Raw genomic sequence first — 26,943 nt, forward strand, 5'->3', positions numbered from 1 at the left:
ACACATTGTTGTAGTAAATCTGTTTTAATAAGGTACAAAAGGCTGGGAAAAAAATAAAACGTAGGCTGGCTTTTCAATTAGTCTCTATTAAATGAGCTTGCTTTCTTATTTTTGCTTTATAACCTGAAAGCCACAGAAGCCACGCAACATGTAGTAGCTGACATGGTGTGTAACTCTTGACCAATCTATTTACTTTCACTCTGCAGATGCACATTCTTCTAGTACTTTTTTTTTTTTAAACCTGTGTTAATTTTCACCTGAAACAAAACAAAAATTTGAACACTTAATCCTGACTTTCAAAGCTCCAGCAAGCCTTATCTTCAGCATCATCAACAGAATGGGGGAAAAAAAAAAAAAAAAAAAAAGGCTCTCAGTGCTGACTGATAGATTTTTGATATTGCCATGCTTCCCTTTTACTAATTATGCCCAGATTGCTCATCATGCCAGATACTGTTTATGCTAGGAATTTTCTACAGCATACCTCAGGGGCAAATTGCCTGTAGTGGTGATTTGGGAATTCTCTATAGCCTACTTTAACAAACAAACCTCCAGTATTCCTCCACATCACATCATTCAAACTCTCTTGCCAAATCTTCGGCATACTTTTCAACTGAGCTAGCTCCAGCTACCCAGAGAAGGGTATTCCCTGACACACCGATGGTTTATTCCCTCTAGAGCACAATAGGCGCTCTCTGACCCCTTGGATCCCGCACAAGCTAAGAAAACACAGTAGTTTTAAGTCATCAGGCTGTTGATAATGAAAGCCCTTGAGGTAAAAGCCATCGAGGCAAAAGCCCTCGCGCTGGACAGTGAGGTTAGCCTGAGATTTCGTGTAAACTGCGCAAACATGTACAGTAATCGTTAATGCCTTCTCTGCCGAAGCCAGTTATCCACAACCTCATTTACTTTTCACAGATAGAATACATCTTCCTCTACATGCAGATTTTATTGCCGGTATGATCAGGCTCTAAGTTTGGAATATTTACATTATTTCAATTGGTGGATTGCTTTTACCACACGGTGTACTGCAGGCATACGGCAGGAAAAGCTGTTCAAGTGTACACCAGAACAGCGCATTTGTGTCGGGCCAGAAAATAAACTGCATCTCCATCCTGTACCATCTTCCTGTGACACCTACCGCAACTGCTATCTACTATCCCCTCTCGTCTTTAGAACACTCTGAATTTGGCACGCTGGGTGCTCATGGCACAACCGTAATTCTGTGTTTCACCCCCAATGGTGCTGTCAGGAGCAGCGAGGCTGCAGGGCGGCACTCCGGGTCTCCTCAGGCCCTCGGCCGGCGGGACAGGCAGGGCCGCCGCTCGGCTGCTGGCTCCTGCAGCCACACCGCCCCTGGCACCGGAGCTCCGACACTTCCCACGCGTGGAGAGGTGCCCCGAGCGGAGAGGGGGTTTGGAGGGGGATACGTGGGGGAGGCAACGGCGGCGCGAGAAACCACCCGCCGTCCCGCTCCTGCGTCGGCGGCCAGCGCCCGTCCCTGCCGCGACGCCGGGCGCGCGGCGCGAGGCGAGGTGCGAGGTGCGAGGCCGGGGCCGCCCCCGGGCCCGCACCGCGGTGCAGCCGGCGGTGGGCACCGGCCCGGCGAAGCGCCGGCCGGCCGGCGACAGGAGCTCGTCGGGACGCGGGCCCGGCGGTCGGCGGGGGACTCGGGGCCGGGCCGGGCCAAGCGGCCGTCGGGGGCTCCCGCTCCCCCCCCCCCGCCGCCTCAGCCTTCCCCTCCCCTCCCGCGCGCCGCCGCTTTGTCCTTGCCCGGCCCGGAGCACGCGCGCCCGCGGCCGCGGCGGGAGAGCGCGTGCGCGCACCCCGGGCCGGAGGGGGGCGCGCGCCGTCGGCCGCCGGGCGGGAGCGAGCGCCCCCTCTCCCCTCCCCCCGCTCGCCGGGAGCTCCGCCGGCGGCGGCCGCGGGCGCGGCGGCGGCGGCGGCGGCGGGCGGACGGGCGGGGGTTGGCGGGCGGCCGGAGGCGGCCGGAGGCGGCCGGCGCCCCCTCCTCGCCCCCGCCGGCGCGCGCCCGCCGCCCCCCGCCCCGGCCCCCCGGCCCGCCGCGGGAGCCCGCGCCGCAGAGCGGGGCCCGCCAGCGCCACCCGCCGGCCGCGGGGCCGCACCGCGCCTCCCCCCGTCCCCCCCTGCTCCGGCTCTCAATGTTCCACACTGCCCGGCCACAGAGCCGCCGCCGCCGCCGTATAGCCCCCCGGCCGCCTCCGTCCCCTCCTCGGGCGCCGCGGGCCCGGCCCGGCCCCCCGCCATCCCGCCCCTCCGACCCAGCAGCGGGACAGGACGCCGGCGAAGGTAAGGGAGAGGCGGGCGAGGCGGCTGCCGCGGCGGCTGGGCGAGCGCGGTGGGGGGAGGCGGGGAGGAGGCGGGGGGGCTGGTAGAGGAGCTTTGTTCTTGTTTTCGGCGCTCGCTGCCTGGCGGCGGCCGGGGGCGCGGAGCCGGCCTGAGTTCACGCCTCACTTGGTGCACACGCACGGTGCGGTGCGGGGCCGGGCGAGGAGCCGCCGCCGCCGCCCGCCGCGCCGAGCCGAGCCGCGCCGCGCCGGGCTCTCCCCACAAAGCGCGGCCGGGCGGGCGGGCGGCCGCCTCCAGCCCTGCCGCAGCTCCCCGCCGCGCTCCTCCTCGGCCCCCCCCCGGCCGCCGGGGCAGCCCCCTCCTCCACCCCCCCACCCTCCCCCCCCCTCCCCGGTCGGCGGAAAAATGTCGGTCTGCCTGGTGGAGCTGCGCGGGGAGCGGCGGCGGGGAGAGCTGTGCAGAAGGTGCAGTTTGAATTATGCTTCTTCCCCCTCCGGCAGCTCTGTGGTGGCCGAATGCAGTTCTCGCTGCTGGCCATGTAAATAACCGGGGCTGCTGCTGCCCGAGTTGCTTTAAATGCATCTTGGGGGTTTTTCTCTTTTAAAAAAACCCAACAACAACAACAAAAAAAACCCTCGTCGTGTCGTGTCCGTCCCCCCCCACCCCCCGCCGCCTCCCCAGCCCAGCCCTTTAAATGCACAGAGCAAGTGTACATTTCCATCTGAAATCAACCCAAGTGTTATTGGCAATATATTTTCTCGGAGAGAGGGGGAGAGGGGGGATCTGGCGTTTGGACCCAATAAAATGCTCTGCTCCAGTGTAAATATTTACAGGGTATTAGTGACTTTTTAAAAAACATTTTCAGTGAGGTCTGTTATTTACAATGTGTCATAAGTTATTAATGTTCATTGCCTAAGTACCCTGCTAAATCTGTCTCATGCCTTAGAACAAAGTCGACAATTGGCATATTGTTTAAAGTATGAAAAAAATGCGAGTGGGTTTAAAAATTGGAAATATCTGTATTTTCAGAAGTGTAAATATTGCTTTGTAGCTGTCAAACTGCAGCCCTTGGGGACTAGACAAAGAAGTACATTTTGGTTAATTTTGAAGTGAAACGGAGTTGTCACCAACTCAGGTGTTCTCTGGAACTTGGGGAATGCCAAGAGAGAGTCCTGCCTGTTGTGTTAACTCTGCCTCTTTACTTCTTCCCTAAAAAAAGTTCCCCACGATGTCCAGTGATAGGCAGAGGTCAGACGATGAAAGTCCAAGTACCAGCAGCGGTAGTTCAGATGCCGATCAGAGGGATCCACCTGCACCTGAACCTGAAGAGCAAGAAGAACGAAAACCCTCTGCCACCCAGCAGAAGAAGAACACCAAACTATCCAGCAAAACTACTGCTAAGCTATCTACTAGTGCTAAAAGGTAAAGGGGGCAGCAAAACGTTCTGTGGTATTTTTGCACAGTATTTTGAGCCGTTGTATTTGCATGGCACTTGTCAAGGTGGAGGGGTTCTTTGTGTAAAGGTATGCGGAAGAGAGTGAAGTACCAACTTTCGTAGTACAGGAGCCTGCCAGGCAGTATCTTCGTTAATCCAAGTCTTACTGGAGTAATAATTACACAGATTTGTCCTACGTTTTTTTTAAGAGTTTTTTGAGAATTTGGTAACTTACGGGCTGGCTGGGGGGGCACCTAAATACATTTCCCATTTGCAAAAATGCATGAGAGGGTGTCAGCGCCGTGTATCTTTTTCAGAGTTAGGTTTCCATGCCTGGTTGGTGTGGGGTGGAGTCCTCCTGGTGTATTTTATTATGGTCTGTAGACTGATGACAAGCGACGCTCTTTAATTAAAGAAGTAACAAAACCCCAGTGGCTTCCGTGGGCCTTATGACTAGCTTTTCATGTCAATGCATGGGAGAGCCTTACGCACCTTCAAGTAAGGGGTTCATTCTGCAGTTCTTTCAGGAGAAACTTAGGCATGTTTTCTCCCTTAGGATCTGCAGATTTAAACAATGGGGTTCTACAGGTAGCCTCTACCTTTAAATATCAAAATCTTCAGAAACCTTGTTCAGTTATATCTGTTGCATTTTTATTATCATAAAAAGTTACTGAGAGTCCAGCTCTCGAGACATGTACTCTGATAATTTTCTCTTAAGTTCAGTTGTGTGAAATAAGCAAACTTTAAATCCCTCAATTCCAGTGGTTTTCGGAGATGAAACATAACGTTCCAATCCTTTCCCTGGAGTTGCTTTTCTTTACAAACATTTGCAAATATCCTGTAGCAAGAAAAGCTGTAGAGTAACCGTAGTAGCTTCAAGTTTTGCTTATTCAGTGTGAATACTGTAGTTCTAACTTTTAGGAACACTTTAATTATTTTGTATTGGACTTAACTTCAGGAAATACTTTTGGAAATGTGTTAAAATTGCTGCAGAGCATGACCGGATGGCTTTGATGACTTTTGAGCTTATTAATGAAACCCTTTGAAACAGGGCTGGCTAAAGAAATAAAAGTTCTGTGTAGGCTTCATAATTTGTTATTACTTATCTTTTTTGAAAAGCCTGAAATGCAGGCTTTTGAGACTAAATTTTCCCCTCTTGCCTTTATTTCACTTAATTGTTGCAAGTCTAATTCCCTACATCTTGGATAGTTCAGTAGTCTAACTGAATTTATTGGTACTAGTGCAAGAGCATGCAGAGCAGTTTCTGTTAGCTCATATTGTAACACTTGCTATTCACATGAAATTCACAGTCTTGCTTGTATGGGCCCTCTTCTGAAAAGAAGTCTTATATTTTTTAAGAGGAATTTACCATGCACCTTTTGAAATTACACCTCTTAAGTACCTGAAAAAACTATTAAATTGACAAAAAGTTTTCAGTATTCCTCTTCTGGATCTTAACACCTCGGGAATGGTTCTAATAGAGTACAGCAAAGCACAGATTATTTCAAGTTATTATGTCACTTCTTAATCTTGTAAATACAGCTACTGTATAAGGTTGAGGGAGGAAATGCAGCAGAAGGTGTGGAGAGAAGCAAAGTTGATCCAGAGAGATTATTCCAGTAACAGAGACAGCCTGGCAGATCTGCAAATCCACTTTTTAAACATGCTGCAAAGTAGTAGGTAAAATATTGTGAAAAGAGTGTGTCTGCTGCCAGTGCGGTTCACTTCTTCAGCCTCACAGGTCTGTAGCGCCGGTTTAAAGTCATTGTCAAATCTGCCTGTGCAGCACACACCCCCCCCACCCCCCCGCCTCATTTGCATATTAGCTTGAAAAGAAAATCTCTCTGGTAAAAAGTGCTCGGATGTGAAAAAGAGTTACTTTTCTGAATACTTGTGGGAAATTTCTACCCTGCTCAGTTGTAAGTGTTGTGTTTACATACAGCACAGAGCAGGAAAAAAGCTGCAAAGTTTCTCAGCTGTGGGATTTGGGTTATGCCTCTGAGAACAAAGAGGAAGCAGCCATGTTAGCATTACTGAAGGCAAAGCCAATCTTGCATTTAACTGCATGGTGGTAGAGGGCAGTGTAATTCCCTGATTTATTCTATAGACTATCTCAAATGCTTTGTGTCTGTTCTCATTTCACCAACAGAATCCAGAAGGAGCTAGCTGAAATAACCCTTGATCCTCCTCCTAACTGCAGGTATGTAACGTCTTCTTAAATTGTGGACAGTGGTAGGAGATTAATGTGCTCAGGCTAACAAATGGGAAACTTAGTGTTTATGACCGGTGACTGTGAGATAAAAATTGCGTACAGTAGATTGAACAAGCATAAAGAACGTTTGATATTCAAGTTTGCTATTTTGTCTGCATGTTGGAGGCGTAGTCATTAGTGATTGATGTACATAGTAAAGTGTATTCAGTTTGGTTTCCGTAGCTGGTCGCTGCCTTCGTGAAACATTAATTATATGAACTTCAAAATACTCTGGAGCTTTCAACTTAACGTCTGGATGTAGTTTGAACTGGCTTTTTCAAGTGCCAGGTTTATAGTTATCACTTCATTCTGAAGTAAAGGTAAAGAACCATATGTGATTTTTTTTTTTTTTGTATACTTTCTCTTAGTATGTTGCTTAACAGTTAGATAAACTGAAGTATTGCCTTTAAATTTGTGTGTTGGTCAAAGTTGTAGCCTCTGGATAGAGAATATTTTTAAGGAAGTTCCAAACTTGGGAGGTATGTCTGTTATGTTATAGAAAATGAAACTGTAAACTTGGAAGATTGAATGATTTAGATAAAGTGACAGTAACTGGAGTGCTTGATCTATAGGAAAGTTCAGTAGTAGCAATCTTCTGCGTGTTTTACTTTTAAAGGATGCATAAGAATTCTCATTTGCTGTGAGCATCCAGCATTCTGATTTGCATTAAAGCTACCTTTAAATAATGTTTCTTTCATTTGGTGCATCTCAGTAAGATTTCTGACCGCAAGGTGTCTTCAGATTAATAGCTTGTGTGTAACAGCAAGCCTTGTACATGTTTTAAAAAATGCTGGAAGTGCTTTCTTTTTTTATGTTGGAATTGTTTGGCTTTTTGAATAGTTGGAAAGATTTGGTGCAGGTCTTGCAAATTCACTAAAATGTGAGTTGTTCTCCTGTCTGACTAATCTGTGAGAGCGGGGACTAACCAGAGCTGTGTTATACTGAATGTGTGGTAAAGGTGTTTTACCCTGAGGACTGTGCTGTAGATTGCCTATGGCAGTCTGATGTATTTGCATGCAGGGTCAGTGGCTCTCCCTCTTCAGTAGAGGCAAGCTGTGTCAAGAGAGCAAATGTCTGTTGTGTTTGTTGGTTTGGGTTTTTTCAGGGGAGGTCTGTGGGTTTTTTTAAATAACTTCTAATAAATTACTGGGATTTACTTCTGTGTTGGTTATGCACTTTATACTCGGACCATCAAATAAGGCATGGTAGGAGAGAAAGTATTTAAATGAAAATAGAGTACCAGCACTTTGCCTTATAGTTGCTAAAAAGATATTGTAGCAGTTTTGAGTACAGGGAGTTACAGCTTGGCTTTTAGAAAAAGAAGCCTCCCCCCTCACACTCTCCCATACCATCTGATATTTAGCTCCTTGGGAAGGCATATTCCTCTCGTATTAGCACAAAGGTACCGCAGAGAGTTTTTCTTGTGAGCTGGTACTACCAGATGCCCAGAAATGCTATTGAGAATGATGAAAACCCCCCAATGTGTCTAAAATTACTCAAGTTTCTCTCCTACAGAGTGTAGGGGAAAAGATTATTTTTTTGCCAGTGAGGATGTCAGTGCCTCTGGTCCTATAAGTATTTTTTAAGAGGAATTTAACCCTTTTACTCAACAGCAACTGTATGATGAGTGCATTTTTACCTTTTGTAAAATAAAAAATATTCACAGGAGATATTGACTTCTGTAACGGAAATTCTGGCTTTTCAGGATGAACAGTTTGAACAGAGTTTCAGTGCCTGAAGGATTACCGTTACACTGGAATTGACTTGTTAGAAGGAGCCTTTCTGGTATCAGGAGGTAAAAGCAGCCGTGTGTTATGTGCAGAGCAGTGGAAGCTTGTAACACACTTTCTGATAGGGTGTAGTAGCACGGATTAGGCAACAGACTGACACAGCAGGCATATGACATCTCTCCATTGCTCATCATGCAACAAGGACCAGAACACTACTTATTACATTTCTTATAAAAGAAAAATAATTTGTAAAAAATTATTTAAAACCCTGTATAACTTGGGCATAATCACGCGTGCTGTGAAAATTAAAAACTTTAAGTCATAAGTCCTCCCAAAGAGATTTCTCCATGCAGCATTGTTTTTCCTCCAGTTCTAGAGCACACCCTTATCATTTGCAGCCCACATGTTGCAGGCTTCACAAGAATACAACTGCCAACCGATGCTCTTGGACATTAATAATCCTTCTGGTTACTCAGTTACATGAGTGATAAAAAAATAGCAATTTTTAAAATATGATAGTGGAATGTATAAAACATTAAATGTTACTGTAACAGAATACAGTACAAATACCAAAGAGTGTGTTGAACTCTACTGTACTGTGTTTAACTGATGACTTCTGCCACTTCTTACCTGCTACTGTAACTGCACATGGAGTCACTCCATCAGAGGGATCTGAGGCTAATTTAGCTACTTTAAAATGACGCTGACTGGCTGCACTGTGATTTTCATGCAAGAGAGGTGTAGGTTTCCTCAGCAGTTAAAATTTCCCACAGCCACATCTATTGCTGTAACATCTGTTTTATAAAAATGCAGAGTCCCAAGAGAGTCCCATTCCTGGGTGTGCTGAGCAGGCCTGGGCTGCACATTAACTTCTATTTTAGGCCCTGGGATAGCAGAATGACAGGCACAGTAAAATGTCTAAATAGCAGTTTTTTGCTTGCTTGTCTCAGCAGTAGAGATTGATTTCTGATTCTGTTAATTGGACAATGAACTGTTAGAAAAATCGTGTTGCCATGGATCACGTCATGTTTGTGAGCAGTGAATACAACCACGTCCTGGGGGTACCAAGTATAAAACTTATTATCTTTATCCTGATAGCTTTACTCTTTAATATACAGTAATACTTTAAATTCCTGTGATTTCCAAGAAAGATAGAACATCAAAACCAATAAAATAAGATTTGGTCTTAAGCCTCTGAAGATGTCGGAGGGAAATTAAGTACTGCTTTCTCTTCATGTTTTCCCCTGTCCAACAGAAGAGCCTGAAATGAGTCACTGACCAACATTCCATGTAGCACTAGGACAGATAGGTAAACTGAGGACACAGGTATTTGAGCCTTTTTCTTCCCTTTCCTGGCTTAACTCAAAGCTGTGCTACTTGGTGCAGTGTGCTGTATTTAATTTCTTTTGTGCTTTTAATAGCATAAAGCAAAGCTAGAAAGGTCTTGGCCCTATTGCTCCTAGGCAGCTCAATTTCAAACCATGGCCAAGCGCTTATACATACTTCAAGGTATGGAAGTGTGCCAAACCCCACCGTTATACATTCTTAAGAAAATGCTGCAAAGATCTTGCATGTATTGCGTGGTAAATCTGGGCTGCAGAGATGCTCTTAAATAGGTTTGACGTATCTGGAATAACTATTTTCAGTTCATGGCATAAAACTGTTTAGATCAGAGGTCACCACTCTGTAGTTAAGGTTATATCTGAGGCTGCTGTTCTGACCTGCCCAACTTGGAGGCTGCAGCTCAGGTAGAGCAGGGCACAGCCAGCTCAGACACACATCGTACTTCCTGGATTTTAGGGCTGGCACAAGTGAGGCCGTTCCCAGGGGTACCATGATTTATGACAGCTTCCTTTAGCTGTTCCTGGCTGCTCTGCTGATCCACAATAGCAAAAATAGATATTCCCTGTCTTCTTTCCTCACTCCTCCTCATTTCCATTCTAAAATTCATCGTTGTTCATCTTTGTGGGAAAGTATTTGAAGTTCAACCCAGTATTAAGTAAATTTAGTAACACCTGTGCCAACTTAGTTTATAGTTTACAGTCCATTTTACAACAAATCCAGTTTGGTATAAACTTTCAAAATGAAAGCAAACACCAAAATCAGTGTATCTACCCAGAGTTTAATTCATATGGTGTAAGAAGAGGTGAATTGAGATACTGCATCTTTCCCGTGCAAATGGGAGAATTTAAGCATTTTATACTCTTTTTTGTCAATTGGTTTTAATCTCTTCTCTTTGTTAAATTAAAGATCACACATCGAAAACAAGTGGTTAAAAAAAAAAAAAAAAAGGTTGGACAAAACACGTGCCTTAGAGCACTGGTCAGAGGGACAACTTTCCTCCTTTGTAGCTGCTGGGAAATGGGAATTCTTACCAAGGGAGAGCTGCTTGGATTGTCCCAAAGGCTCCCTGCCCTGTCTCATCCTCTAGCTAGTGAGTGCCTGACCTGATAAGTCTGTTGAAAAGATTTTCCTTAATAGAGATTACTGTCTCAATCACTATTTATTTTCAGGCTTTGTATGCTGATACATACTAAGGTGATTTCTTGAGCAATACTACAAAAGGTAGCAGTTGGTGATTTTGCTGTTTGTAGCCTCTCTTAGGCTTGCAAGTAGGTTGATAATTTAAGAGTAGTTCATTTAAAAATTGCTTATTTTAAAATAACACTCTGAAGTATGTGTACTGAGCACAATGGGAGCAAGACATGTAGGGGTTTTGTTTTAATACAGGATTCTTCTGCTTCTTAAGGACTGCATTTGTCCCTTTCATTACTGCCACATCTTGGGCTAATTCTACACTGCAGAGTGTTGCCAACCCAACCCCACGGTCTGGAGTTTGACACAAAGAAAAATGTCTGCAAAACTCTGGCAGACGAATGCTATTACTGGTTTAGTTATGGACCCGTGAATCCAGATGTTTGTAACTGTCTCACTGTGGTTATTACCCCATCAGTGGGGAAGCATTGCAGTATGTATTTAAAGCAATATTGTGAAGGTATTCTTCAGACAAGCAATTTAAGCTCTTTCAATTGAGCTGTCTGAAACAATGAGGAGCAATGAACAATTGTGCTGGTGGTGCAGGCTCTTCCACGTGCAGAGGTAGTGCTGGATTTGAGCTAACGCAGCCTTGTGTTAGTGAAGAAGGCGCCGCAGCTAAGCTGGTAGAAGCCTTCCTTTTGTTAACATACTCTATCTACAGTAAAGTTATAGGCAAATGTTTACTCTGCAAACAGTTGTGCCTGTTGAAGATGTTACTGCACAGCTGTGGTTTGCTCCAGTTCTGCCATGGAGGTGCCTACTCCAGTCAGTGAGTGAAGCAGATTCATGTGATTTCACCATAGTGCTCCCCAGGGAGGGGAGAAAAACAAAAAAAAAAGAAAAAAAAAATCGTCTAAGTTTGCTTAAACGGTTTAAATAGGTGATTCAAACTAACTCTGCTGGATTTTTCCTCCCTCCCATCAGAGTAGGCATTGTTCACACAAAGCATTTTGTCAGACGCACCAGGATATGAATAAGTCAATCCGCTCCTTTGTCTCTCAAATGTAATAAGTTTCCATCTCTTCTTTGTCAAAGCCAGGCATTATTTCTGTTGCTTTTTTAAAATCAGTAAGAGGAGGAATATTCTGAATGCAGTCAAATACCAGTCCCCTGTACATAGCATAAATGTTGCCCAAGTCTTTACGTGTACTTTTTTTTTTTTTTTCCAGTCAAGCTGTTGACTTTTCAGATCAATGGCAGTTCCCCAGTTTTGTGTTTATTCTGTTAATTTCTTATTGGGCAAAAGTCTTCATTGACTCTTACTGAGAAAGAAAAAAAAAAAGTCAGTTTTGCTTATTTCACCTCTGCAGTGAAAACCCCAGCTGTGAATGCTAAATAGTTCCCTGTAGAAGGAGAAGTTGATTAAGGTATGTTAGAGACAGTGGTATTAGGAGTGTGTGCAGAAATGCCTCTGCTGAAGCTGAAGGAGCAAAATTTAAAAAACATCACCCAAACTCTGCTTGATAATGTATCTTCTGATAGTTACATTATACTTGTCTCTCCTGGCCCAGCATGCACTTTCTCACCACCTGGTGCAATAAATGCGTGCTGCAAGAAAAGAAGGGTGAAGTTTGCAGAATGGTTTTGAGAACACAAACCCACACGATTATTTCTAACGTTTCCTTCCCTATACAAAAGTTTGCTGTTGCAGTTACAAAAATACAGTGAAGAGGGGTCGCAACTCCTGAAAGAACATGTTTGAAGTAGTGCTCGAGTGAATATTGAAATACTACACTTTTTAGTATTTTCCAGCTCCGAACATGTGGTTCCTTCTAAAGCAATTCCTTCATTGTTAGTTGCTGAACGTAAATCAGTGGCTCGCAGTGATTTAAAGATAGATTTATCTAGAGATAGCCTTGATTTATCTAGAATTGTTTCTGCTAAGCATTTTCTTTCATTCTCCTCCCTCCCTCTTTCTTAACAGAAGAGTATAGTCTAAGTCAGAGTAGGAAGGAGTGGTGTAATTTAGCACAGCAGTCAGAGGTCTGGTATTTTTTATTTTCTGTCCATTTGTAGTAACAGCCTGATTCTGCTGTATTTATGTGTGCAGAGTGGCTTATACCTTGTTTGTTGGCAGTCAGTGAAACTGTTTAAGGAGTAGGGATGAAACAAATTTAGAAAGACATTTCAGTAAAACATTTAAGTGTTAAGTAGAGCTAGAGTGCACTGTTATTTAACATGCTTTTATTAAAAAAAATGCAACAGTGGAAGATTGTGTAACTCCTGAATATTTTGAATTGTGAGAATATTTAAATTACTTTCTTTTCAGTTGAAAGTAGATGACAGATCCACTAACTCAAAATGCCTCAAGTTTTTTTTTTCCCTGTGCTAGTATCGACCTCTTGCAAGCTATAAACCAAGGTTTTTTACCAACCCCCACACAGTGAATTTCTCATGCAAGTAATCTCAGTGGCATAATTAAGACAGGGTTATGCAACACAAATCAACATATCTACGCACGGGAGTAAGTTTTCATGCTTACATATTTGCAGGTTAAGCACTTGTGTAAGCAATGCCCACCATGCTGTCGTACATGCTCCTAAATGTCTGTGTGTTAGTCAAAAGGTCATATAAGTCTTTCACAAGTTTTTATTAGCATTATTGTCAAAATGAAAGGAAAAAAAAAATCATGGCTCTCTGTCTACTCTAGAGTTGTAGAAATAGTTCAAACACTTTTCACTCAGCTACTGGTGTTAGAGAACTGACCCTTATTAGGTCAACTTTTTATCTGGAAACAATAGAAGAGCCTGAGCTGCATGAGCTTTTTAAACAATTCTTTAAGCATTGTTGTGCAAAAATTTGTAAAAGCTGCAAAGTAATGTGTCCTTAGACTTAAGGACAAATCTGCTTTTCAGATATCCATTTGTGTAACTGTACGGAGGCCCTTCAGGCTCTGTGATAAAAACTGTTTAAAAGATGCCATATATATACATATATATATATATTTCTTTTTACACTCAAACTGTGCATTGCTCACCACTGCCAGCCTGTCATATTTAGTTTGCGTAAAGAGTATGTATGGCAAGGTTCTAGCACACTGAATGCTTTCCCATCAGACTGATTTGTCTGTGTATATCAGTTACTCTGATTTGATTTGATCTTTATTTTTACAGACTCGGGATACCTAATTTTAATTCAAATTAACAAAATGCAAATACCAGAGAATCAGCTGAACTACATTAAACACTTTATTTCAAATGAGGTGACTGCTTCATATAGAACTGATGTGTGGAGTTTTCTTGGAGCTGGTGTAACTAGGATTTGCATAGATGTGGAACATTTCGAAACAGGTAATACAGACATAATGAAAAATACCTTGAGTATGTTTTCTGAGTTCAGGGCTAAGTAGGCAGGAGCAAGGATTTCCAGCTGCCATCTAGGACAGGAGTATGCATGCCATTAGGCTAGCCAGGAACTGTGCTGTAACTTCAAATTGATGCCTTACTTTGAAAAGCCAGTAACTGCTAGCGATAAACGAGTCCTAGCCTGCTTACGGTTAATTTGGATTAATTTTCCCTGTGCAGAGAGTGCATTATACTGTTATCTAGTTCAGAACTGTGTCTGAAGCAGTTGTTAATTTTATAGCACTTACTGTAAAACAGACTGGCTAGGTATTTTAGCAGCTCAGATACAGGTTTAGTTGACAATGTTGAAACTGCTGTAAGCATTGCTTTCAGAAACAAATGAAGAGTTTGCCTTGATGAAACACCAGGGTGACCATGGTAGTTACCAGTGGGTCACTTTCAGGTTGGAAGAATTTGTTAGAGAGGCTCTGTAGAGGACCATCCTGCAGTCATTAGTAATTGGTGTTTTCATTACTGACATGGATACTGGACTAGAGCATATAACTATTGCATTTGGAGGTGACGGTGGAAAGAAAGGAGTTGTAGACACATTGGAGGACAGGACTAGAATGCAAAATGATGTGGGCAAATGTAAGAAGTGACCTTAAAAATAGCATGTAATTTAATAATGAGAACTGCAAGGCGCAGCACTTAGTAGGCATAATCATATGCAAAAATCCATGGGGAGAAAAAGACTGGATGAGGAACAGTTCTTCAGAAAAGGTGTAGCCTCTCTGAGGATCATGGGCTTTCCAGGAATCAACAATAGGAGGCCACAGCAAGAGAAATAAATAGAACAGCAGTCACAATGGGGAGATGTATTTTAAAAAAGAAAAAAAAAAAAAGTGTTGGAAACGTGGTATATAAAGCCATCCCATTCAGTTCAACACTAGTAAAGGCCAGCTGGAGTACCTTCTCTGATTTTAAGCACAACACTGCAAAGTGACATGAGCTAGCTGGACAGAATACATATTATCTTACTTTCCTAAGTAAGAAAGAATAATCTTTGCATATGGAAGAAAGTTGCTGCAAAGGAAATAAGGTGATTGTTGCTAGTCCTGTCTGGTGGTTATGGAGAGCAACTTAAATTGCCATAATGAAGCCCTAATTAGACCTGAGGAGTACCTAGCTATAAAGACGGTATGTATAAGGAGGTGGTGGATCTGCATCACCAGAGGTTTTTAATAGCAAAGTTCAGACAAATGACTGGCAGGAGCAGTTTAGAAACTGTTGATTCTATCTTTAAGCAGGAAATGGACTAAGTGACCTCTTGAGGACCAGTTTGACCAAGCTGTCTGTGATACTGGATTTAAATGACAATGTTAAAGGAAAGCTCATCAGGAAGTGGTTTTGTAGTATAAAAACATCCTGAAAAATACACAGGTTCTGTGATTTCAAGCAACAACAGTAACAGCAATTATTTAAACAGACACCGGTAGCACACAGGTTTTGTCCTGTTCTCAATTAGGAAAAGCAAATGATTTTTCTGCTGATTTTTTTTTTTTTTTTTTTTCACCTATTTTGGCTTTGTTTTCCATCTTGGGTCCAATCCTACTTTTCTTTCACAAGGTTGTCATGTTCTGCTAAGTAGAAATAAGCTACACACATGTCATCATGTCTCCAAAGGTATGTCACCTCTGTGAGAAACAAAGAACACTGACTGTGCAGTAGATCTTGGTATTTTGATACCTCATGTGCTCTGTGCTTAGATTCTCTGCTTTTGTTCCGCAGGCACGTAAGTACCTCTAACACTGAGATAAACAAAGCAAGGGACATTTTTTGATTTTAGAGATGGCAAGCCCTAATGCGTCTGTGCACAACAGCGCAAATGGATCCAAGCACATCAGAAAACAGTTGTATAGCATACTGCCTCTGACCATGGATCCTAACTCTAAGCACCCTCTGGAGTCAGGGCTCAGAAGATTGTAGTGAAAATGTAAGCAGCCTGGCAGGTTTCCAGTTGATGAGTTAATGCTGCTATAAACTTCAGTAGTTCCTCTCTGAGGCATGCAGAAGGGTGCAGGCGCTGGGAAGGTAGCCAAGGAAGGCAAAGAGCAGACGGCAAAGCTAAAGGCCAGCCTCAAGGATTCACAACTCGATTGTCTTTGAGATGGGTTCCTCCCTTGCCAGAAACCCTTCATATAGCTTCAGTGGCAGGGCTGGAAATCAGTAAGCAAATTAAGGTAAGCATTGAGTGCAAAGCCAGCCTGACTTGTGGATGCTTGATCGGCATAGCTTGAGCAAATGTAGCTATGCCTATCACTCAAGCCGCCCATAACTGGATTAGCAGTACTGGGTGCTGCAGAAAGCTGGGCGTTCTCAGTTGTGCCAGGTCAGTTCATTGAGCTGGAGGCTGTTGTGGGGTGGTTTAAGTCTGAACTCAGGTTATTATCACTCCGCTCTGAAACCTAGACATGGAAGTCACCAAAATATTAAAGACAGAGTAAATCATTAGAGCATCAGCAGGTCAGATTCCATGGGACAAAAGGAAAACAAATGGCAAAGAGAAACATTGATGTTTTTCTTTCTGTAAGGGAAGGTTAGCAGCAGAAAGCTACTTTTGTTTGCAGTCTAAGTAAAACATTTAGACTGTGAATGCTTTGAGCAGAGTGATTTTTTGGGGAAAAAAAGCATTACAGTAGATTAGTAGCTATGCAATAGGCGATATGTTCAGCTGATGGTGATTCTTGCTGTGAAGCTGTGGCTATTGTAGCAGACAATGGACAGCCAGATTCCTCCCTGAACACAAGCACCTTTTCTAGCAAACAAAGGACTTGTCTACTGTGCAGTCACTGCCTGGGGTATGCTTATACTTTAACTAGCTTTTTTCCTTCCCCCTGGTATCTCAGCATCAGAGACCTCATCCAGACTGGAGGATCCATGGGACAAGTGAAGTGGTGCAAGGGATGGTTAGTTGACAATAAGCTCTGTGTTACCATTGCGCATTGATGCCCGTCCTAACTTGTTCATAGATACCTAGGGCATATCTGTGTCTACTTCATTAGTACCCATGACGGAAGCTGTAGTGGGACACTACAGATTTAGTGACACTTCCCTCTACAGATACCTCAAGGGCCCAGGGAACCAAACCCATTATATCAAAGCCCAGTTTTGTGTTTAGAGTTTTGGACTTCAACATCTTGTGGGGAGATTTGATTTAATTTCTAGCCTATAAAGCAAAAGCAAAGAGAGGTCTTAGGAGACTAAAATCAACATGTAATGAACGCTGTAACAAACACTATATTCCCATGGAAGCAAATTTAAGTGATCTAAGTTACACAGCACAACCTACTGCACGTTAAGCATAGTCTGAGTGATTAAACAAACTTATGCAAGAGGTGGAAAGACTATACAACCTAAAATTCTACAAGCATGATTAAATAGTAATCAAATCTGAGAGGGTGATCTTCACACGATAAACTATTTGAAGCACAGTCTATGGCTGCAGAAGTGTTTGCTTGTCTGGAGTAGATATTTTGTTTGATACCCATACAAATTTTAAACAGCCAGGTAGTGCCTAGCTCCATGTTCCTTTTCCTCCACAGCATGCTTGGGATTGCTGGGGTACTGTGAAGACTTGCAGTAGCAACCTGGCTACCTCATTTTTTGAGTTTGGTTTGCCTCGGGTTTTTTTTTTGTTTTTTTTTTTTTTAAGTAACTGAAAGCCAGAATTACAGTTGATACACCAGAGCAAACACACCATGACTCAGTTTTTTTAAAAAGGAACAATTTTCTGAAGTAAAAGGGACAGTAACAAAACAGAGCAGTAAGAGAGCAGTGTTTTGTTTGATAATATGCAGTACCAAACCTTAAATAGATCAATATGTGGAGAAATCAATTACTGTCTAGATTTTCTAAGAACAAATGCAGTGAAAGCATTTTTGTTTCAGGTGTTTTGGTTGGCTATTTTTCATGGTAGTACCGCAGACTAGCATTATTTTAAGTCTTCGTGTTTTGTTAAGCCTGCTTGGGTTTTTTGTTTAGGAATAGAAGAAACAAAATAACTTCTTATCAGTTAGAAGGCAAGCTAACAGTAGTGGTTGTCGATACCAAAACAACTATTGTAGACTGAGCACTGTGTGGTTCTCCTAGATATAAAGGGCATTATGGAGGATGTTCCCATACAATGACAAGTGTGCCTTACTAGAAATTAGTGAAGGTGTGGTCAGGGATGGAGGACATAGAGAAAGATGTGAGCTGTACTGATCAGATAGATGTTTTGTTATCTTTTTTTTTTCTTTCTTTCTGTACAGAAAGAAAATGCTGTAAGAATGTGTTCAGTTTGACTTTGGTAATTCTGATCTGGGCAGAAGGAACTAGAAATAATTATTTGCTGAAGGTCTAATAAATTAATTTGGCCTAGCATTGTGTGATGGTGATCCTTATTGTTCTCTGTAGTGTTTTAATGGAGGTGAAAAGGAGGAGCTGGTTCTGGAAGTTGATGCCAAGGTATAGAAGCATCTGTGAGATGTTTTGAACTTTTTCTGTGCAACCATGAGTTTATAGCACTGAAGCTGTAGTTAATATGTGAAGCTGTTTTCAGTAGTAGATTCGTTTAAAAGGTATTAGTATGTTGAGGGGAAAAAAAAAAAAAAGTGTTGTGTTTTTTTTTATTTTTTAACAGTTAAAATGATTGCCACTTTAGGCACTTTCCATTAGGCAACTGGAAAGATGGAAAAGGTTCCTTCTGCTTTAGCTAACCTTCTTCACCTTTAGCCTTCTATCCCTTCAGATACAAGCAGTGAGAAATTGTGTAACTGTTAGCTTGTTAATAGTTATCGGGTGTTTTCAGATTCTCCTTTTAAGTTTCTTTCTGCCCCTTTCCTAAGGGGAATTGGTGGTCACAACAAACGACCTCACAACTCAGTGCTGTGTTTTGGGTGGTGGGCGCGGAGCGCGTCTGCAGTGCCCTGCGCCAGCTGCGTCCCAGTGTCTGTGGCCAGGTCTGTCACTGTGCTCCAGCCTAGTTCAAATGCTGGAGAAGCTGATGCAAAATTTTAAATTTTTATTAATGAAATCTGTACAGTGGCACCTTCTGCTTTGCATGGAATGAGGTTAATTTTGTACCTTGTATGCTCCTATCTGACTTAGTGTGTGATGAGAGAAATGGAAGCACATGAAGGATTGAGTTAGGCAGGGGGTGTGTGGAATGGGTCAAATGTATTTGCTGTCTGCTTCTGTTAGGTGATCACTAGTGAAACAGTTATGTGCTGACATTTTAACTCTCACACTGAGATTTTATTAGAAAATTTCAAAGTCCCTGGGTCCTTATCCCATTTAAGCATGGGTGACAGTTCTGTAGTCTGAGGCAGACAAAGCTTTGCTAGCCTAGAAATCATAAGCCAAAATTAATCTGTTCTCGCAAATACCCAGGCTGTATGTAACACTGGAAAAATAAATCTTTGAACTTGGAACTCAGCTTTCTGGATTTCTTGGCTGCTTGGCTCGCATGGCTGTAGGCATAGAGCATTGTTGGGCTCCCTGGTACAGCTCTGCCGACTGAAATAGCCCGAGTCCCAGCAGGGTGGTAGGGCTGAGTGCTGGCAGGTTGTTCCCCTCTAAGGGAACCTGTACCTTCTACATAGAGGACTGTGCCATTCAGTGAATGAATGTGACTCCTCATCCTGCTGGATGCTATTTAGGCTATTTGCATTGCCTCTGAATTGCTCTGTGTCTGCTCTGTGTTCATAGCTGAGGAGCAGGCCGTGCTTGGTGTTTGTGCTGTAAATGACTACTGTCTACTTTTCACTCGGGCAGGACTGTGATGGAGGTTTTGGTAACTCTCTGCTTTGTTTTCTGACAAATGCAAATTTGGTGTGCTTAATTTTCCTTTACTCTTGTATTCAGATTCTGACCTTTGAAGAGTAAATGTAAATAAAATTTCTTATCTGGGTTGTCAGACTCAGCTGTGCTTGCACTCTTTTTGTTTTTAAACATGGGAGTAAGGAGATGAGGGACAGGGAGTGTACCTATTCCTACGCCTAAGATAAGATGGATACCTTCCCTCTATAAAATCCTCCATCCAGGCTGGGCAACTTTCCACTAGAGATGACACATGCCTGCCAGTGTGATAGCAGCTAGTTTCAGGAGGTGGACAAATAAGAGTGCTGTTCGAAAAATACTGCTGCACCAATAGAAATGTCACTTTGGTTTTCTGCTTCTTGAAAGTACGTGAAGAAGAACAGGTAGTTGCAAGAGACCTTGTTGCCCCAGATCTTAGTCCAAATCCAAATCCATTTATGCCCAGAAGCATTCGAGATTTGTTAACTTTGAAAGAGCCATTGACTTTTGAAGCCTGAAGGAAAAAAAAAAAAAAGGCAACACTAAATTGTGCAGTGAGCAGTCCATGCAGTGCACTGAATGTTGTTTCTGAAAGTAATTCTGTTGATCTTTTTCTGAAGTTGGTCGCTGATCACAAAACTGAGGGGTTAGTTTTGCAGTAGATGTCATTAGTAGTGAATGCTTGACAAGCAGCATCTGTGGGATGCTGTGCTGCAACTGCTTGTGCTTTCCACATGCAACGTCTCTGTTTGGTACGAAGTCAGCTGTCAGAGTGCAAAGCTCCGTGAGTCATCCTGGCACGGCTGGAGTGGGTAACTACAGTCTCTGTGCTAGGTGCAGGCCAGTCCCTGGCTTTTATCCAGTCTGTATGCAGAACAGGACAGAGAAACACACCTTTGTGCTCTTCTGTCCTAGGGGGGGTGTATAAACTGGGTGACATTGGGCCAGCTTCATGTGGTCCCAAGGGGCCGAAACCTCTGTTCAGAGCAACCGTGTCCCTGGGGTGCCCCAGCTCTGCCCCAGCGCCAGCAGCATGGTGCCAGCCAAGGGCACCTCTTTCTCCTGGCGAGGAACAGTGTTGGCCCAGCACACTGGGTAGCTGTGCTCCGCTTGTAGTGTGACCCAAAGTGACTGTGCTAACAGCTATTGTGCCTCTCAATTTGTCAATTAGTAGTTTCTTGGATTTTTTTTTTTTTTTCCTAGCCTCTAAAGTTTTTGGAGTCTGGATTACCACTGGAATAGGAATTTGAGGAAAAAGATCTTCCTAAGTGAAGTTTGAAAGAGAGAGGCTTTACTATAAAACCTCTCTGTTCTCATTTTGGGTATCTGCAATAAGTTGTTCCTGGTATCATTAATTCTTCTGACAGGTGAAGTTAATTTATTTTTTGTGTATTAGTCTTCATGCTGCTGGATGAATTATAGATTTAATTATGGCCCAGGTGCTCAGAGCTTCACTGTTCTTCAAAACATGAAATATAAAGAAAAAATAAGTCTTGAGTAATTTTTTGGCTTGTTGAATAAATGTAAACATTGGGAAACTGTGCCAGAGTATAAATAAAGAGAGGATTTACTTTGCAGAGAATGTCATTATCTACTCCAGGGTATTCTACTTTGTGGGGAGGATTAGTACTCTGCATTATACTGGGACACACCTTTTTACAGCTACTACTTTATGCAGTAGAACATTAAAAACTTTTACCTATAATTCACTGTATTTTCAGACAAAGTTTCTTTTGCAATTACAGCTGATTAGTAGTGGCCAAAGGTTGAATGGAGTTAACATAATCATAATGAGAAACACTCCCTGATTCCCTGATAGGTGTAAATAAACTACCTACTTGTAGTATTACTCTTGATATGTGTTACTTAGTCTTTCCTTTTCTGCCTGGCACAGTTCTATTCACAGTCCCTGAATGTTCTCAAACTGCAAAGCTACTTATATTTATGTATGTTTGTTTCTTGTCCTAAAACAGTTTTCCATCATACTTTCCCTTAATCTGTATGAAAATTTACTTTTTGGATGTCATTTAATTCCTTCAGAGCTCTTTTCATAACTGTCTGTCCACAGTCAGGCCAGAATACAGAATCCATGAAAAATTATCTTTTTACTGAGATTTCATAGGATATTTGGGCAAGGGGCAAGTGTATGAGCTATGTTAATTAACTGGGAGTTACTTCTCTTTATTCCTCTTTTGTTTCTACCTTTTTACTGCCTTTCTGCTTTGTGGCCCTGCGTCAGAAAAAGCACACCACACCTTTCTCACCTTTTTCAGGAAAACTTGTATGTGTGTTTAAATGCTTTTCTGAAGGGAGAGTGAATTGGCCTTGTTTCAGCTGCCACTAAACATCACTTGGCAGAGCCTATGGAATAAAATATGCTTGTGTGTCTGCTGCAGTATTGGGGACAAAAAAAAAAGAAAAGAACGATGCTTCCTTAATATATTTCACTATTATAATATGCCATTTATATACCCAGTAGCATGACATTTTCAGATTAAGATCAACTAATTTATTCTTGCAGTTGTCTCCTTACACTCCTTTTAATTTGGGGGTCAGAAGAATTCGTATCAAGATTTCATTTTTCTTTTTGGGACTGCATAACAGCTACCCTTGGGAGTCCGTTGTTTCTCAGACAGAAATAACATATTTGATGCATCTCCTGATGAAGCAGCCAAAAGTGCATGTTCTGACCTCACCTTCAAGCTTTTTCATTTCCTTTACTGACACTTAATGAAGTTACTATCACAGCCATTAAAGATCGTTTTGTAAAAGTAGATTATATAATTATTACAGTTTCTTGTACTGTTTTTAGTATGAAGTCAAGTATTGATGCTCGTTCTTCATTTTGGCCCAGTATGGCAATGCCAGTTTTCTCTGGTTGTTAGATATGAAGTATGCATTGGGCATTTGAGGTGGGTGAGGGAATTTGTTTTGAGGAAATCTGCTTGGTTTTGAGCACCTTGATATTTTTATTTGAGATGAGAAATTAGGTTAAATTGAAGGGACTCCTTCTTAATGTCTCTATATTTTCCCCTTCTACTTTGATGCCCAGTGCTGCAGATCATTTCCAGAAGTTTTGCCAGTATCACTGCACTCGGTTCTGGTTCACTGGTGTTGATGTTATGAAGAGCTGTGCTGTTGATATCACTGGTGCTAACGGGCCTAAAAGTGGAGTCTTACAATTTTTTTAATCTCTCTTGTTACACTGCAACTTTTAGTTGGGGATGGTACACATGCAATTTCTTTATTTGACTGCATCTTTAATGTGGTTAAATTTAGAATAAGATTAGGAAGTAAACTCTTCATAGGGATTTTCCTATTATAGAGCTAAATTTAGCTTTTCTTTTATATAAGCGTAATTTTAGATCATGAAGTACCTACACTTTGTGGGAGGTTAGTGATTGAATGGACTGGGGGCTGACGATGTATAGGCTTTCAAGTCCTTTGCTGAAGAAGGAAATGCAATTGATGTCAGCATGTTAATTTGATGGAGTGCATTTATAGGAGGCTTTATATAGCTGTTGGGTGTTAACTTAAAACTGTGTCTTCATTTGGTACATTTGTTCATTTGTTGTGTCCTTAGGTTATTTAATAAAACATGCAGTGAAACACAAGAAAAGCTCCCGGACTTTGTCTTCCAAACAGCTATTGCTGTCAGTGTTAAGGTTCTTCATGTCTTAAACAAAGCAGTCATTTTTCTTTACAGCAAAAGTGTGAGTCTGAGGAGTTATTTACTCTTCATGTATTACTGTATATTTTTATTTTAAAATTGATTTATATAGATTGGGGGTTTTCCCAGTGTTGGAAGTCAAATCGAATGCACTGTAATTTATGAAAATAAGAATGCTACTGTATAAAATCCTTATTAATATAAAAAATATGTAGAGAAACAATTCAACACAATGCCACACGTTCCTCAGATTCCCATTGTTTCTAATCCTGACGGCCTCTGTGGGCTTCGCACGTGTATTTTTCTGTCTGGTTGTATATTACTGCTTACAGTGGTGCAGTGCATTAAACAAGGTTGGCTTTGCACTACAGAATTGTAATCAGTCCGATCTTATTATTACTCCTAAATCTTGGTTCACTGTAAGCACACTATAGATACTCCCTGTTTAGTGCTCAGGAACTCTTTCCTTGGAAATTGTGTGCCTTTTTAATGTGTCATGGCTCAATTATCACATTCGGTTTTGGCTGCCAAAATAGCTATATATATTGTCTAGCAAGTGACAGCCTGGGCCTTTATCTCTTCCTGGCTGTTTGCCAGCTGTTTAATTGCAGCCCTGTGTTTGCTGTGTGTCACATCTTATGGTGGTCTATTATACCCAGCTAAAACAATATTTTGAAAATGTTTCAAATGTAAACTAATTCTGTGAGACTTTACCTCCTGATATTTACATGATCTGCTGAGGATGTAATGTAGGTCACTTTTCCCCCTACAAATACGAGCAATCATCTCATGAATTTCCAGGGCAGAGCAAAGACAAGATGGGGACGCAAAAAATGCTATCTTGTCCCCTTGAGAGATGTAATTAAAGCTGTACACTTTTCATGTAATTTTTCAGTTGTAAATTTTCTGAGGCATTTTTAAAGCCAAATATTCTCTTTGTTCTGCCCTTTAGAAAAGAGCAAGCATACAGAAACCGAGCTGAGATCTCAACGGGAGTAGCAAAGCCTATGGGCCGTATTTCTGCTCAGACAGATACTTTGGGTGAAGCCAACTTTGAGTTTTGAGTGAACGGTGTCTCAGAGAGGCAGAGTGCTGTATGAAGCACATTCGGTTTGGCAGCTGCCTGCTTTCCATCAGGAAAGACTTAAGGTTCCTGTTACTCATGGCAGAGCTGAACTACTGGTTTGTGTCCTCCAGCTCCACACTGCCTGGGGGATGGAGCCACAGGGTGTGAAACCAGGATATTAGAGGGCTAAGCACTCCACAGCACCTAAGTGTGCAGGGAATCCTTGGACTACGTATGAATGCAGTTTTCCCTGCTCCTCTTTGTACGGCTATTAATCTCTTGCTCACTCTCTTTCTGAAGAGCATATGTCTTGGAGAGTTTCCACTCCTGGGTGAGATTCCTATTTAGTGCAAACTGCTTTAGCCTTGAAAGCAGTTGAATGTACATTAGCTGACATTCTTGGTTATGTAGGGGTTTTGGCAGAAACTTTGCTTTTCCACTGCTTAAAGAAAAAAATCAGGATTTGTTCTATGGCTTCTTTAATAACTGTTTAACAAGAAAGACATGATAAAAGTCTTGGGAAACAGCTTTGGAATGCAGAGCAGAAGAGAGCTTAAGAAAGATTCCGTTTTTGTGCAAAACACCAGATTTATAATTAAGTAGTAAGTGTTGGCTTTTTAGAAAGGAAAGAAAAAGATAAGGTAGCCTGTAGGCAGGATTAGATCTACAGAATTTTTTCTTCTTAATTGGAGGAGAAAGGATCCATCCAGCTAAAGCCATCTAGCATGCTGGAAGAGGCTTGATATTAAAATTGGCTTTTTTTAAAAGGAAATAAAATTCTTAGAGTGCTCTTAAACCTGCTTTCTGAAAAGTGTAATACTGTGTGTGATAATATACTCAAGCATGTGCACACATGTGTTTTTTCTTGTTAATCTGCTAGAAAAGTTCTGCTAAATAACCGCCCCAGACACCCTTTTTGGAAGCTGACCTGTGTAAGCAGGGTTACAAAGTGAGTATTAAAAGATTTTAGGAAAGAGTTGTGCCTATATGGGGCAGCTGTGGTGTGAATGGTTGTGGCAGTTCTGCTGTGTGTCACTGTGTGTCTTTTCAGGAAATACATGAAAACAGTCACTCCCATCACTTTGTTGCAGCAGGATTTACATAATTCCAGTGGTTTACAATGTGTCCGGTCTGTCTAGTATCAAAAAAAGCGCCATGTTTGAGTTTCTATTTGACTAAACTCTTCCCTGTTCCATTAAGCTTTCATGCAAGTGATGTATTTAGTGTATTTTGCATGTGAGTTTCTTAGATGTTTCAAATCATGTTAGTTTCTGGTGAGTCTGAAGACATCATTGACTAAGTTTTGTGGTGTAGATGTAAAGTGAGAGCTGAAAGATAGCCTGACAGAAATCTGTACTGTGTACATGTCACCAGGTTTGGTAAGGTAGGTGTGCATGTGCGCCATTGACATGGAGACTTCAGGAAGCCCCCAGTGTAGATTTTTACATGGTTTGTTTTTTATTTCTGAAGAGTAGTTACAACATCCAGTTATAGATACCATTTCACTGAAAATGACTGCTTATGTGTTAGACATACTCATTGCAAATTAATGGTGGCATTGGGGAAGTGTTTCTTTACCCTTCGAGGTCTTCAGGTAACCCCAGGAGTTAGATACAAGGAAGTTAAATCCCAGCAAGACTTACACAAAGCCCAATGCTGGCAAAGCAATGGTGCCACTTACTCGTGGCAGCTGAACATTCAGTATTTGCTTGACAAAGTTTATATGAAGGAGGACAAGCTCAGGACAGGTCACAAAAATGCACAGCCCATACGCCGCTACAGGCTGATGAAGCCCTGAATGTTGAAATAATGAAATATTGATCAAACGCAGAAAACTGAGGGAAAGCAGGATGTGCAGCAGGGCGGCGTGAGAGCAGGTACCTGTGCTGCAGTTGCTGTGGTACTATTGAAAGGTGCAATATGGTGCAGCCAAAATGCAGAACTGTCGCGAGCCCATGGCGTTTGGATAGAGTGTGAACCAGAGGCAGTACCAGTGCTTGAAGGTTTTACTTGGTTTTCTGCACATCAGCCTCTGCTTCCTCTTGCAAGTCCTGTTTCACATTTCTTAGTTTCTGACTTTTAGTATCTTGTCCCTCCCTTTCCTATCTTTACAGCTGTGAGGTGAAAATAATTGGGGCTGAACACTGGCTTTTTTCGGTGGAATGTTTGTTGTATATTTGTACTTACTTTCTTTGGGGATTAAAAAAAAAGAAGAAAAATTGAGACATCCTCTCCAGGAACATGCGGCATGTTCAGGGTTAAAGCAGGCCATGAAAAAGGACACTTCCCTTTCTTGTCAAATTGGCTTTGGTTTCTTAGATCCATCATGCTGGAATGCAGCCCTGAAACGCCAATTTTCTTGTAAGGAGGAAGCAGAGCCAATTGATTTAAACTTCTAGTTGTGTCTGCTGGCAATTTCCACCAGAAGCTAATTACAGCTAGCAGCTATCGCCAGCAGATGACTGAGTGGATCCACCTCTTAAAAGAAGAGAGTTTAAACTGCATAGGGTTTCTTTTCCCTTGATATTGTAAGACTAGGGTAAATTTTTTCAAGCAGGTATTTTACAGCAACAGAAATCTTAAAAAAATCAGGTAAATTATTTTATTATACAAATACTATCTGTAGCTATTCCCAAAACTGGAAGGTAATTTATTGGGCTTTGCACTGTATCCCTGTATCATTTCAAGTCTACATGGTGTGCATGTTAAAATTCTGACGTGATTAACCCAGCTCACTTTCTGTGTTGTCAGTTCTGTAAATTACTTCAGGGTAAATAAAATGGTTCAGACCTTTTTGCTAAATTTATGCTGTAGGTTTGAA

The 26,943-nt window shown here is 42.2% G+C and overlaps 1 protein-coding gene across 2 annotated transcripts in view; it reads left to right on the forward strand.

Annotated features, from left to right (window-relative positions):
* Nucleotides 1–2,068: 2,068 nt before the first annotated feature.
* Nucleotides 2,069–26,943, forward strand: part of UBE2E3 (ubiquitin conjugating enzyme E2 E3) — a 61,459-nt gene continuing 36,584 nt past the window's right edge. Inside the window, exons 1-3 of one of the 2 annotated variants that reach the window (XM_074910994.1) lie at nucleotides 2,069–2,307; nucleotides 3,527–3,729; nucleotides 5,892–5,942. In XM_074910994.1, coding sequence (XP_074767095.1) covers nucleotides 3,536–3,729; nucleotides 5,892–5,942 — 245 coding nt within the window. In that variant the 5' untranslated portion in view covers nucleotides 2,069–2,307; nucleotides 3,527–3,535. Of the gene's footprint in view, nucleotides 2,308–2,709; nucleotides 2,772–3,526; nucleotides 3,730–5,891; nucleotides 5,943–26,943 lie in introns of those variants that run through there. The other variant, XM_074910995.1, reaches the window with a different exon arrangement.

This window comes from Athene noctua, chromosome 7 (genome assembly GCF_965140245.1).
Source record: "Athene noctua chromosome 7, bAthNoc1.hap1.1, whole genome shotgun sequence".
Lineage (NCBI taxonomy): Eukaryota > Metazoa > Chordata > Aves > Strigiformes > Strigidae > Athene > Athene noctua.